This window comes from Centruroides vittatus, unplaced genomic scaffold, assembly GCF_030686945.1.
Source record: "Centruroides vittatus isolate TY-2023 unplaced genomic scaffold, ASM3068694v2 contig_1112, whole genome shotgun sequence".
Taxonomy (NCBI): domain Eukaryota; kingdom Metazoa; phylum Arthropoda; class Arachnida; order Scorpiones; family Buthidae; genus Centruroides; species Centruroides vittatus.
Window position 1 is genome coordinate 1,461,792 of NW_027120714.1, and position 14,964 is coordinate 1,476,755.

At 32.5% G+C, this 14,964-nt stretch overlaps 1 protein-coding gene across 2 annotated transcripts in view; it reads left to right on the forward strand.

Moving 5' to 3' along the window:
* The window catches only part of LOC136976828 (U2 snRNP-associated SURP motif-containing protein), a 171,880-nt gene that overhangs the window by 128,780 nt on the left and 28,136 nt on the right, over positions 1-14,964 (forward strand). For both annotated transcript variants that reach the window (XM_067272219.1, XM_067272226.1), the window contains 2 exons: positions 6,690-6,769; positions 6,852-6,939. In XM_067272219.1, the coding sequence (XP_067128320.1) occupies positions 6,690-6,769; positions 6,852-6,939 (168 nt within the window). The remainder of the gene's footprint in view (positions 1-6,689; positions 6,770-6,851; positions 6,940-14,964) is intronic.

The window sequence follows — 14,964 nt, forward strand, 5'->3', positions numbered from 1 at the left end:
TAATTAATGAAATCGTAATCATTAAACATGGGGAGTCATAATGTAGAAATGAAATTCACCAAACTGCAAAAACCACATTAGAATGAATAGCACTAACCTCGGCAAACAGACACACGATTTGAACGAAACAAAGAAAACAGAGACTGGAAACTATGAGCCATTTATTTGTAACGCACAAAAATTTCAATCTCGTTGCAGTTCTTATTGTATCGAATATTTTGTTTTGTAACCAGGAAACAAATAAAAGAAAACAGTGCGTTGTATCCAATTCTTGTAGATATAGTACTTGTAAATAGGAATCACATTGTATTAGTTTGTGTTTATGTTTAAATATCTTTTACTAATTTTAGTATTTATGATTCTACCATTCAAAATTGACTTTTTAACATTAGTAAAAATGCATTAAGTTGTAAAGACATTTGTAAAATAGTTATTGCCATTATATATAATTTATTTTAAACAGAATAAACTTTAATAGTAGAAAATATAATTATTAAATTTATTTCAATAAATAAATAAATAAATATTATTATTAGATATATAAAAAATTAACAACATTTATAATTTTAATCATTATATTTATTACATTCATAATGTAAACAAAAATAAAAATTTAAAAGCCTATCTCAGACATTAGGCATAAACTAATGTTTTTTAAATCATTTTGAGCTATTCTTAAATATATTTCTTAATTTTAATAATCTGCATCTTAAATTTCTCATGTAGATAATTTTTAAACATTTATTCGTCTTGAATGTTTTGGATACTATCTCCAACGTGCTTAGAAATTTTAAAATGAAAAAAATAAAAATTATTATATTCCTAACCGTTGAAAGGTTTCATTCATTAATACCAAATTAATATTCATTTTAGGTATCGAGTAGAATGTAAAATTTGAATTTAACAGATTAGAATGGTAGCTTTATAGAGATGATTTAAAGTCTGTTTATCTTGCAATTAAATTTTCACTCAAGGAGAATGACAATAATACTGTTGCTCTTTTTATATCTCATAAAAAGACTTCTTCCTGCTTAGTCTTTGAGATCTTTCATAAATTTGATTTAGATTCTGTGGTTTTTACCAATTCTTATTTTTACTTTTCCATCTTCAGGAATGCTGCTACGGCTGCTTTAACACATCTCGTTTATTTATAATTATCAACACAAACATGGAGTTGCTATTCAATTAATACAAGTCACTTCTGCTGTTATGAAGACAGGCTACACTCTTCGATACTGCAGTTACTTTTTTCTCGTTCTACGACATACACTAATTTGATGTCGATGTTTTCGAGAATTCGTATTCCTTTTTCAGATGTCATATCACAAAAACTAATATGCTTATTTAGAAATAGTAGCTATATATTATCCATTTGCCCTAGGCCTTCTCAAGAAAATTACTTATCAGTGAAAAATGTCTTGTTTTTATTCAAAAAATCAGAAATTTATAAAGTTTTTTTTTTGCATTCCTTCTTTGGACATTAATAAATATTATACAAGTGCTACCATCCATACGTTGGCCACATGCCTAAGAGAACATCAGATGGACATTGTAGCAAGTGTAGCATGCTCAAAGTTAATTAAATCAGCTTTATTAGATTGTTTAGTGTTAAAAGTGAAGAGATTGTGTATAATGATACACCGATTGACTGTAAACTATGTTTAATTGAACAAATACAAAGAACAGCCGACCAGCACAAACCTTCTGTGACAGTTTGTAACATGGTGAGAATCAGTACAAAAAAAGGTACGGGACGATGTGACGCCCCCAACAGTTGAGAATAACAGTACAAAATTCACATTCCTTAACATTTAGAACTTCTTTGGTCTGAAGTTTAACTTTTATAAGCTTGTTTTGATACATTTAAGAAACATTACACAATGTTTCCTGTATGTAAATGAGATAGCAATTTATGCAATCAGTCCACTTTTTACTTACCCAAGAATTGAGTTAATCTTTTCAAAACTTTAAGTTAAAAATAACTTTTATTAAAGTTTTTATATATGTTATTAAATAATCATTCTGTTAAAAAAAATACATAGAAGATGCTAAAATGTCTTCATTTTTCGTCATGTTCATCAGGAACAACAGTTTTCCATTGTATTTTTTGATGTGTAAAAATCATCAGCCATTTTTTAAAAGAAATCATTCTGTTATTTTGGTAATGGTAATAATAATAATAATAATAATAATAGTTTATAGTAAAACGAATTTGTTTGTTTGACTTTACTGATGTTTTAATTCTGTTAAATTCAAATTTTATGCTTTGCATTCCTAAAAATGTGCTAAGGCATTTTTAAAATATCCATTTTATGTAGATGAGCATAAATAAAAACGTTAACAATGGCTGTATATAATAAATGTTAACGTGGCTATATAGTTGCCTCTAACATGTTAAAATTGACTAAAAATCATCTGATGATAATCTGTATGATGTGGATATTAATTAATTAGATCTTTTTTGACCTTTTCTATATTTCTGCATTTTATCATAAATTTTCTGTGGTGTTTTTATACAATAGTAATTGTTTCAAATAGCATTAAAAAAAAACAACAAATACAGAATATGATAAAAGTACGGGACTTCAAGTCTAAAGAGAGAAAAAAAGAGGGAACAGTTTGAATAAATTAGGGTAAAAATGTCCACTAAAATTTATTTTTCCTCTCATTCCTCGGGATTAAACTTGGTATTGGCAGCTTTGGTCTTTACTTTTAAATTCTCGAGTGCCATTTACATTTAAAGAAAAGTTATAAATGAATGTTAAATAATTTCTCGTTTTATGTCAATATTACTCGGGAGCATTTGATCAAAACGAATATTCCGTATTCCTTAATATATTTTTATAGAGCAAGACTGCAAAAACGGATGCAAATTTTTAAAATTTTAATTATCATTCTTGTTGATCTTTGCTCTCTTTTTGTTTAATTTTTGATTTTGTTCAAAATTTCTATGCCCATTGAAGATAGGCCGAGACAATCTAAAAATACTTGATCTGGGGAAAAACTTTTAAAAATTATCTACTTAGGATTTACGAAAAAGATCTGAATTTAGGAACGTCTCCGCTTTCTAAATTTATATCTTTTCCTATTAAATATTTATTATATACTTCAATTACTTTTTATATTGTTTAAGAAACTTCTATAAAATTAAATCACTTTAATCAATTCAGTTTTAATTAAAATATTTGTTTATATATTTTAGTAAGCATTTTGATCAGAAGACAATTTTTTTGGCTCTTGTGATTGAAAATATTGGAGTAAATAGTAATTATGATTGATATATTGGAAGGTTTTATAAAATTATTTATCATTAACAAGATTTTGGATTTAATTAGAAAATAATTGAGATTTAGACTATAATTGACTATAAATAATTGAGACTATATACCCTCTTTATCTCTATGTATGCAACAGTATTTAATAGTCAGCAAAGAGAAAAGAAAATAGATTTACATAATTGTCTAATTCCATAAATTTTAAAATTAAAAAAGTCAAACTTTTGTTTTTACTATATTATTTTTGTTATATGCATTAAAAAAAGAAAAGGTTTAATTGTTAGATAAAAGCAGCATTGAGTCTCTGGTAACAAATTATTGATAATAATGATTTGCTCATTTTAACTAATTTTTATTAATAATTTAAATAAAATATTGTCAAAAGAGAAATTCATATGTATAATTCAAACTGGAGGTTTAAACCATGAGAAAAAATGGTTCAATTCCCATTATGGATCTGACTACAAATTGCCAAAGTGTTGAATATCACAGTAACATTCTTGTCTTTGATACTCCACAATATTTCGTTACTTTTGTAGTTGTTTACAGCTTCTGTTGGTCCCAATCTTTTGTATCATGATTATCATGTACCAAGACTTTTTTTTAATTCTCACAGCCCATAAAATTATTATTTTAGGTGATTTTAATTGCACAAATATCCAAAGGCCTGCCAGACTCCCATCTTATTCTCATTCCAAATATATCGGACAGTTTTTCCTGCATATAATTTATTACTTTTGTAATTTTAAACAACTCGTTGCATTTTCCACATTCCCTACACACAGTAATTCCTTTCAGAATTTGATTTTCTTTCATAATATTCATATCACAATTCGTCCGATCAATGACTTTAAATCTGACCATACCCACTCTTTTATTCTATCTTACAATCCCAGCAGTTTTATTTTAATTCCTAGATGGAACAATTACCACCAGAAAGAAACTTCAAAACATGTACATTTGATAGATTGGTCTTTCCTTGTCGATCTCAAGTATACTGTATGATAAAAACAGTTCCATGACATCCTTGCTACATGTGGTTGAGCATCATCCCATTGGAAAATGGCTCTTTGGAGCTCCAACATGTGTGGCTGCAGGCTGTCACTAACATATCACTGGGCCGTTATGGTCCCTCAGATCACTACTAGAGGTTGTGTGATGGCACACCAGCCATGGGGGCAGTGTGCCACTCCAAAGCATAGGCAGGATTGAGCATTGGCCATGGAGCCTCCGGATACAAACACGGCCATTGACAGTGTCCAAACTGAATCTGGATTTGTCACTGTAGATGACCCAGTTCCATTCCATTGTTTCCAATCCTGTTGGAAGTGATACGACTTCAAATGGAGGAAATGGTAGGGGATGTCAATGGCAGCACAGGCAATGGCCACTGCAGTACCAAATGTTCCTGACCTAGGAACTTCTAAATGGTACATACAGTCATGGAGGCCCATAATAATGGCACCACCTGTGTCTGGATGGCTGACAAAGATATGTTCAGCCATGTGCATGTGCACGCTGGTCAGAAGACCAGACAGTTCTCTTGGTTAGTCTGCTAGGGGTGTCCCAACCCAGGGTGCCACATGTTCCTGCTCTCTTTTGTCCATTGGGCTCAACACCTCTTGACAGTGTTGTCAAAACGGTCTAGGTGGTGGGCTGTTCAACAAGATGTCCATCCAGCTTCTCTTTACTTGGTGATCCTTTCCCTCTCAAACTCAGTTAGTCACTCATATGGTCTTTGATTGTAATGTAAAGTCATATGTAGTGATATGGCATTCTGTTGCAACGGGTAAACTATAGATGAATGTTTTTGCATACTTTTTTATAGGCCAAGGGGGGATGCATGTTACCACCCTCTGCTGGCCTTATGCAATGAGCCATCATGCTATAACTCTAATAATTTCAATATATACTTGAGATTTACCTGCATACCAAGTTGCACAGTGATTCAACAACTTCTTGGTGTGCTAATTTTCATGACAATGAGTGTATTTCCTTGGCTTTACTACGGTTGTTGAATAAGTACGTCTCAATCCATATTTACACTATATGCCTGGATGATTTCTCGTTTGCTCCATTTTCTCTTCTAGTTGACATTCCTTGGGGTTTCCCTCTTGGTACTCTCTTATTCAGTGCTCAACTCATTAATATTTTCTCCTGCCATTGTTCAAAAATCCTCCTCTGTGTTGCTGGCATTAAAATAATTTTAACTTTGCAGTATGATGTCTCTCTCCTTACTTTTTACATTACAATCTTAATACAAGTTTTTGATAAATTGGTGTTGTGTTATTTTGCTTATTTGTTTTACCCATCTCCCTTTATACATTTCTGGCAACCAAATCTATTTAAATACTTTTTAATGATTTAAGCATCGTCTGTGATTCAAAACTCAATTTTAACAGTCACGTTCAGCATCTACTTAAAAATTTCTCAATTGATAGATGGATGTTATGGTGCAATTGCAAACCAATTTCCTTACTCGAAAGCTACTCTATATTCATTGTCTTTTGCAAATATCAAGTTTATCATCAATTACGGTCTCCTGCTATGACTTCAGGCTCTAATTTAGACAAAATTCAATCTGAGCTTAACAAATCTTATCTTTTGCTTGATGGACTCAGTCACTTTCCCCAAACCAAAAGTAGCAATGTGCTTGCATGCTTCTTCGTCTTCCTCTCTCAATCCCTTCTTTGCATTTGTTATTTTGATGCCATGTTATTATATAAATACATTATCTTAATAGTATTTTAAATTCAAATTATATTTTTATTTGTTTCATCTTTTGACTCAAGGAATCAGTTCTATATATGCACCCTTTTACTCGTAAGTCCATTTTTATTTGTTTTCTCAAAATTGTTAGGATTATAGAGCATCAGTTACTTCAAATTATTTTAAAGTAATTTTTCTTTTATTTTTTACATTTGTGTTTATTGTTTTTGTCTTGCTTTTTATGTTTATCTGTTGATTTTTTAATGAGAATTATTGTTCTCGGGAGCAGTCATCAAACATTCTTGCAAACGCTATTCTAAGTCAAGGAAAAATTTAAGAAGTTTATTTTACTTTGTACTCTTTATTTTTATAATATGGATAAATACAAGATGAAATTGAATATAAATGAATAAACAGTAAAAAAAATATTTTGACATAAACTTTTCATCTTATTTTTGATGATCAAATTGACTTTTTCAAATTCATTTTTTCCATGGAATTACAACATTTTGGACTGTTTAAATCGGCATGTAATATTACTTTTTATAAACATGTCCTTGTATTTACCAAGAGATGATTTCATTTTAAAATTCTTATTTTTAATAATAATTACATATTATTTAACATGATTAATCAAAGAAATGCATTAAATATTAATAATTATCATAATAGTACTTAAATTTTAAACAATATCTATTTTTACAGATAGCGCGACTTTATTTGGTTTCTGACATTCTCCATAACTGTAGCGTAAAAGTTGCAAATGCATCATTTTATAGAAAAGGGTAATTTAATTATTGTCATTGTTATTTTTAATTATTATAAAATATTAAATTTTAATATTCATTAACGTAATGTTTAATTTAGATTTCAAGCCAAATTACCAGAGGTTTTTACATACATTCAAGAATGTTTTAAGAGTATCGAAGGACGATTAAAGGCAGAACAATTTAAGGTATTTCACGTTTGATCTCTTTATATTATCTAATTAAGTTAAGAATGAAATGTATTTGTTATGGTAGGAGATTATTTTTAGAAAGATGTGGAAAGATCATATTTAAATGTTCCTAATTGATAACAAAACTCGGAATATTTGTTCCTGTTCTTTAGGAGCATATCCAAATGAACAGTGCTTTGGTACTTCACTAGATAGTAAAAGCAACCATTTTTTTACTTTAAATACATAGATTATATATATATATAAAATCAAGACAGCAGTATTGGTTCTAGTGAAATAATGTAATACCCATTTTAGTATAATCAGATTGTTCTACTAGTGTTTGACATCAGTGATTTATAACTAAATAATTTACAGCTTCTAACTTATTGAAAATTATATATAAGTAATAGATGAGAAAATGTTAGTATCAGTAATGATAAAAAACAAGATAATGAACTAAATAATACAAAAAAAAAAACAGGCAATACAAGTACTTTGGCTTTTATTACAACACAAAAATTATAACTAATGAGTAATTATAACTAGGATCACGTTTGTTGTTTTCAACACATGAAAATTGAGCTGAACAAGATAAATGTTTCAATCTAAAGTTTATTTAGTGTGTTTCAAAATAGAAGCAATGATGTTTGATTTAGTGGAGGATTTTGGAAACTCAATTTCTTTTAAACTTTACTTCATAACAACTTAATTTAGTTCGTGTGTAATAGCTTTTGAACTTGTTCATTGTTGCCAATCAGCCAGCGACATTTATGAATATAGGAATGAATATAGAACTATTAAGCTGGAGTTTAAATTTGGTTGTCATGTTAAATTGTTTAAAATTCTAGACATATGAAGCAAACTTTGGGTGATACATGTTTATTTATGCTTGTAAACAGAAAGCTGAAGTTGGAATTTTGGGTGCACACTTGTTCACCCAAAATCCCTGCTTAAGTCTACGATGCAATCTGGTCAAGTGTACAAATAACATATGACATTCACCAACAGTGGCGTGCTGTGACATTTGATGATAGGGAAGCTGTGTTTCTGTAAAAAGCCGACTTACAGGGGCAATCAAGTAATTGTGCATCAGGGCCCGTTCGTATTCGTTTGTTCGATAAGCCAGTAAAAACCGTATACTTCTTTAAATGTATTTTTAACAGATTATCTGACGTACTTAATAAATAAGAAAGTTCAATATAATTATCTCTGTCATTAGATTCAATAAATTCCCTATGCCCTCTAAATGCCAATTCTTGCTTTGAGAAAAAACATAACATCTATTAATTTAGATATATCTATTAATCCTAATTATCTTGTTATAATTTTCAATATTTATTTTATATTGTCTGCCAATGTTAAATTCTATTCTATTTTGATTTTCAAATTGCTTCAATTTTACGAAAGAATCGTCATTCGTCATAAATTTTATCGTCAAAATGTCGAAATTTTTTGTTGACGTATTTATATTTAATTTAGGCATTGGTCTTTCTCTTTTAATAATGTTTTCTTTTTTATTATATGGTCTTGAGCCAAAACTTTTTTAAAATAAATTTTTGAATCACTAGCCACAATATAAGGGCTAAAATTAAAATTATCAGAAAAACTTACTTGGTAAAACAAAATGTGTGACGAATACACATACCTAGTACAAAAAAATTCTTCAATTGTATGAATATACTTTTAAAGAAACTTATAATTAAATATAACTTTGTGAAGAAACATACATAAATATAACAAAATATTCTTTACTTTTTAAATCTTAAAACAATCTACTTGGTGAAATAGCTCCCTATGAGTGGCTAATGAATGGAATCAGAGATGGTCCAGGTAGGTGTGTGCGTGCCAAATCCCGAGGGTGCCGATACCGGTCAATGTCAAATGCCTCTTTTGACGCATCATTAGCATATATCAAAGGACGCGACGGGGTTGTTGTAAATTTTAAACGTTTCTCACCATAGCTGTAAAAATCTAAATATGTTAAACTTAACAGATTGTCCATTCGTTCGTTTTCTGACTAATTGGTTTTAGGACCAAGTGTTCACGGAAATTTCCAAAATTTACAACTTTTCGGGTCACTCTCATTGAACTGGAAAAATTTCTGTCTTTATTACATCTAATATTATGAAGAGATCAGATCCCACTGAACTCGGCAAGAGATTGGTTCAGTTAAACTTCTGTTTAAGTAAAATTTTGGCTCTTTCATCAAGGTTTTATATATGTTTCTAATTCCCTAATCGCTTAATTATTTAACTACTTCTTAAGTAGAAATAAGTTGAAACCGGTTACTTTGTACTTGAATATCTGTAGTCTTGGGAAAGAAGTGGAAAGGAATTTTTATGACGACCGATACATAAATCGTAAATTTAAGGAAAATAAATTCTAGAGCTTTTTTTGTACCATTGTACGTCTTATTCATTAAATTTGATTGTAAATGATGCTGCCAAAGTAACAGTTAATTTTTTAACACTGTACTAGAATTTTACACATTTTTCTGCATCCCCTTACAGATGGGACATACTAAATCGTAATATCACAGGTTTAACATTGAAATCCATATGTAATATAAGATGGGAGAGCAGAATGAACGCAGAATAAATATATCAAATATTTTAATGGATTTTTTTAAAACTCCTGTCAACTATACAGAACTATCATAAAAATATGCCAGTAAATTCCTATCGTTTGGGTTAAGTCATAAATCTAGTCTAGGGTGGGCAACCTTTTGTATAACATGGGCCAGAATAAATTTTATGTTTTTTCCGCAGGCCGTAGTAGTTAATTGACGCCTTCTTGTGACTTGTAATTTTTTTAGTCTGCAAATATGAAATAAATAAATAAAAAGTTAATTACTACATTTATTTCTCTTATCGTTTTGAAAATTACAAAGAATTGTAAAAATAACTATTAATTAGTTATTTTTCCAATTTAATAATCTATTAAAGATCTCACGGCCCGGATAGAAACTTTTCGCGAGCCATAGCTGGCCCGCGGGCCGGGAGTTGCCCGTCGTTGATCTAGTCTACTCATGATTCACATAATCGGGCAAGGGCGGCCGAATATCTAGCAGGCAGGCGGCTAACAGCCCACAACCGGTCCGGGATATAAAATTAGAAGCTTTGTGTGTGAAGCATCCACCAGCTAAACCAGGTGACGTTGGTGCTCTGTAAAGGGCATGCGCCAATGCCTATAATCTGGCTGATTGGAAACTGACCCAGTTTTGACATTTCTTCCGCCACTGAATTATTCGAATATACAATAGCAATCTTATCATTTTTTTCACATGTAGTATAGAAATTTGTAAAAGATACATAATGCAGTTATAATAAAATATTAATTTTAATTAATGCAAAGTACGTTAAAATATGAAAATTTATCTATATATATAAAAACGAATGTATGTCTGTGTGTGTGTGTGTGTGTGTGTGTGTTTGTCCTTCATGCATTACCACACCATTTATCCGATTGCCATGAAACTTTGGGAAGTTGTTTAATACATTCCCACGAAGGTTTGTGGCATATGTGAAGATCACCATTTCCCCCTTTCAAAAATATATTTATATATGGATTAAGGCTTTTATGTCCAACAGATGGCGCTAACTTCCGACGACCTAAGTTTGCTTTTCTGTAAGGCATTATGCTTTTCAGTGAGAATGGACCTAAGCAGATCATTTTCTACCTATCTATATAAATAAAATACAACGTTTGTTTGTTCCTACCGATTCCTTTGAAATTTTGACACAACGTTGCATTCGAATATGCACGTGTTTTTATATAATATACATGTCGAAATTCCCCTACGGGGGGAGATGGACGGGATTAAAGCTTACCGCGAAGAACTCCGCTTCTATTTATACTATTTTACATGCGGTTTTTTGCGTTTTTAATTGCGTTTTAATAGGTGACGTCAACAGAATATACACTAAAAAGGGATTTTTCGATATTCCCCAGCGGGGAAAGGGACAGGATTAAGGCTTACCGTGAAGAACTCGGCTTCTATTTATACTATTTTACATGCGGTTTTTTGCGTTTTTAATTGCGTTTTAATAGGTGACGTCAACAGAATATACACTAAAAAGGGATTTTTCGATATTCCCCAGCGGGGAAAGGGACAGGATTAAGGCTTACCGTGAAGAACTCGGCTTCTATTTATACTATTTTACATGCGGTTTTTTGCGTTTTTAATTGCGTTTTAATAGGTGACGTCAACAGAATATACACTAAAAAGGGATTTTTCGATATTCCCCAGCGGGGAAAGGGACAGGATTAAGGCTTACCGTGAAGAACTCGGCTTCTATTTATACTATTTTACATGCGGTTTTTTGCGTTTTTAATTGCGTTTTAATAGGTGACGTCAACAGAATATACACTAAAAAGGGATTTTTCGATATTCCCCAGCGGGGAAAGGGACAGGATTAAGGCTTACCGTGAAGAACTCGGCTTCTATTTATACTATTTTACATGCGGTTTTTTGCGTTTTTAATTGCGTTTTAATAGGTGACGTCAACAGAATATACACTAAAAAGGGATTTTTCGATATTCCCCAGCGGGGAAAGGGACAGGATTAAGGCTTACCGTGAAGAACTCGGCTTCTATTTATACTATTTTACATGCGGTTTTTTGCGTTTTTAATTGCGTTTTAATAGGTGACGTCAACAGAATATACACTAAAAAGGGATTTTTCGATATTCCCCAGCGGGGAAAGGGACAGAGATTAAGGCTTACCGTGAAGAACTCGGCTTCTATTTATACTATTTTACATGCGGTTTTTTGCGTTTTTAATTGCGTTTTAATAGGTGACGTCAACAGAATATACACTAAAAAGGGATTTTTCGATATTCCCCAGCGGGGAAAGGGACAGGATTAAGGCTTACCGTGAAGAACTCGGCTTCTATTTATACTATTTTACATGCGGTTTTTTGCGTTTTTAATTGCGTTTTAATAGGTGACGTCAACAGAATATACACTAAAAAGGGATTTTTCGATATTCCCCAGCGGGGAAAGGGACAGGATTAAGGCTTACCGTGAAGAACTCGGCTTCTATTTATACTATTTTACATGCGGTTTTTTGCGTTTTTAATTGCGTTTTAATAGGTGACGTCAACAGAATATACACTAAAAAGGGATTCTTCGATATTCCCCAGCGGGGAAAGGGACAGGATTAAGGCTTACCGTGAAGAACTCGGCTTCTATTTATACTATTTTACATGCGGTTTTTTGCGTTTTTAATTGCGTTTTAATAGGTGACGTCAACAGAATATACACTAAAAAGGGATTTTTCGATATTCCCCAGCGGGGAAAGGGACAGAATTAAGGCTTACCGTGAAGAACTCGGCTTCTATTTATACTATTTTACATGCGGTTTTTTGCGTTTTTAATTGCGTTTTAATAGGTGACGTCAACAGAATATACACTAAAAAGGGATTTTTCGATATTCCCCAGCGGGGAAAGGGACAGGATTAAGGCTTACCGTGAAGAACTCGGCTTCTATTTATACTATTTTACATGCGGTTTTTTGCGTTTTTAATTGCGTTTTAATAGGTGACGTCAACAGAATATACACTAAAAAGGATTTTTCGATATTCCCCAGCGGGGAAAGGGACAGAATTAAGGCTTACCGTGAAGAACTCGGCTTCTATTTATACTATTTTACATGCGGTTTTTTGCGTTTTTAATTGCGTTTTAATAGGTGACGTCAACAGAATATACACTAAAAAGGGATTTTTCGATATTCCCCAGCGGGGAAAGGGACAGGATTAAGGCTTACCGTGAAGAACTCGGCTTCTATTTATACTATTTTACATGCGGTTTTTTGCGTTTTTAATTGCGTTTTAATAGGTGACGTCAACAGAATATACACTAAAAAGGGATTTTTCGATATTCCCCAGCGGGGAAAGGGACAGAATTAAGGCTTACCGTGAAGAACTCGGCTTCTATTTATACTATTTTACATGCGGTTTTTTGCGTTTTTAATTGCGTTTTAATAGGTGACGTCAACAGAATATACACTAAAAAGGGATTTTTCGATATTCCCCAGCGGGGAAAGGGACAGGATTAAGGCTTACCGTGAAGAACTCGGCTTCTATTTATACTATTTTACATGCGGTTTTTTGCGTTTTTAATTGCGTTTTAATAGGTGACGTCAACAGAATATACACTAAAAAGGATTTTTCGATATTCCCCAGCGGGGAAAGGGACAGGATTAAGGCTTACCGTGAAGAACTCGGCTTCTATTTATACTATTTTACATGCGGTTTTTTGCGTTTTTAATTGCGTTTTAATAGGTGACGTCAACAGAATATACACTAAAAAGGGATTTTTCGATATTCCCCAGCGGGGAAAGGGACAGGATTAAGGCTTACCGTGAAGAACTCGGCTTCTATTTATACTATTTTACATGCGGTTTTTTGCGTTTTTAATTGCGTTTTAATAGGTGACGTCAACAGAATATACACTAAAAAGGATTTTTCGATATTCCCCAGCGGGGAAAGGGACAGAATTAAGGCTTACCGTGAAGAACTCGGCTTCTATTTATACTATTTTACATGCGGTTTTTTGCGTTTTTAATTGCGTTTTAATAGGTGACGTCAACAGAATATACACTAAAAAGGGATTTTTCGATATTCCCCAGCGGGGAAAGGGACAGGATTAAGGCTTACCGTGAAGAACTCGGCTTCTATTTATACTATTTTACATGCGGTTTTTTGCGTTTTTAATTGCGTTTTAATAGGTGACGTCAACAGAATATACACTAAAAAGGATTTTTCGATATTCCCCAGCGGGGAAAGGGACAGGATTAAGGCTTACCGTGAAGAACTCGGCTTCTATTTATACTATTTTACATGCGGTTTTTTGCGTTTTTAATTGCGTTTTAATAGGTGACGTCAACAGAATATACACTAAAAAGGGATTTTTCGATATTCCCCAGCGGGGAAAGGGACAGAATTAAGGCTTACCGTGAAGAACTCGGCTTCTATTTATACTATTTTACATGCGGTTTTTTGCGTTTTTAATTGCGTTTTAATAGGTGACGTCAACAGAATATACACTAAAAAGGGATTTTTTGAAATTCCCCCATGGGGGAAGTGTTACACATTTATAATAGATACATTTTGAGCCACAACAACGCGTGGCCGGGTCAGCTAGTATTTTATAAAATACAAGGGAAGGTCATTGGAAAGTGGAATCGGCGCTTCCATCGCTTCCAATGATGGCACGCCACTGTTCACCAACCTAGCTGGACTTGATGTTCCTAACAAATTTGGTCAAAATCCGTCTAGTGGTTTCAGAGGAGTTTATTTAATTCTATGACATTTCAGTGTAAAGAAATTAGATTTGTGCACTCTGCTCAGTTATAACAAAATTAATGAGTACAATGATACCTCGGTTTTCGTTGATAATTTGTCCGAAAACAATTGACGAAATCCGAAACTGACGAAAACCGAGGCAATTATTTCCACATGAATCAATGTAAATCTAATCAATTCGTTCTAGACAGTCCAAAATACATTCCAAAAACACATTTTATAGAGAATTAATATAGCATTAAATACTAAAAGCAATAAGAAATTAATATAAAAAAAACTACTCTAAAGGAAAGCAATGGAATTGTTTGGCTAGAAGTGCGGGGTAATGTCTTGTCTTCTAGAAGCTAGTTGGACATAGGCTTCTAGCCTATATCGCTCTGTGGTAAAGTATGACATAATTGTCATGTAATAATAGTCATATGCATTTATGATGGTCGTATTGCGGGGAATAATGCCTTCCTGGAGGTCTGTTTAAGGTAACTGGCCCACGTTCAGGCGTTACACACATGGAGAAAACTCGGAAAACTCCACGTGACCATCCTGGCAAAGTGCGAACCCACGACAGAACTCCCAGTGTTCAGGAAACGAAAACGTTGGCCAATGGTGGGCCTAGTGGGGTAATGCTCACAGAACGAGAAATAACGCCACACTGAGCCGGAAAACGCATGAGTTGCCCTTTGTTTTCGCAAAATTAGCACCATGGTCACTTGGGCATGTCAACGAAAACCAAGTC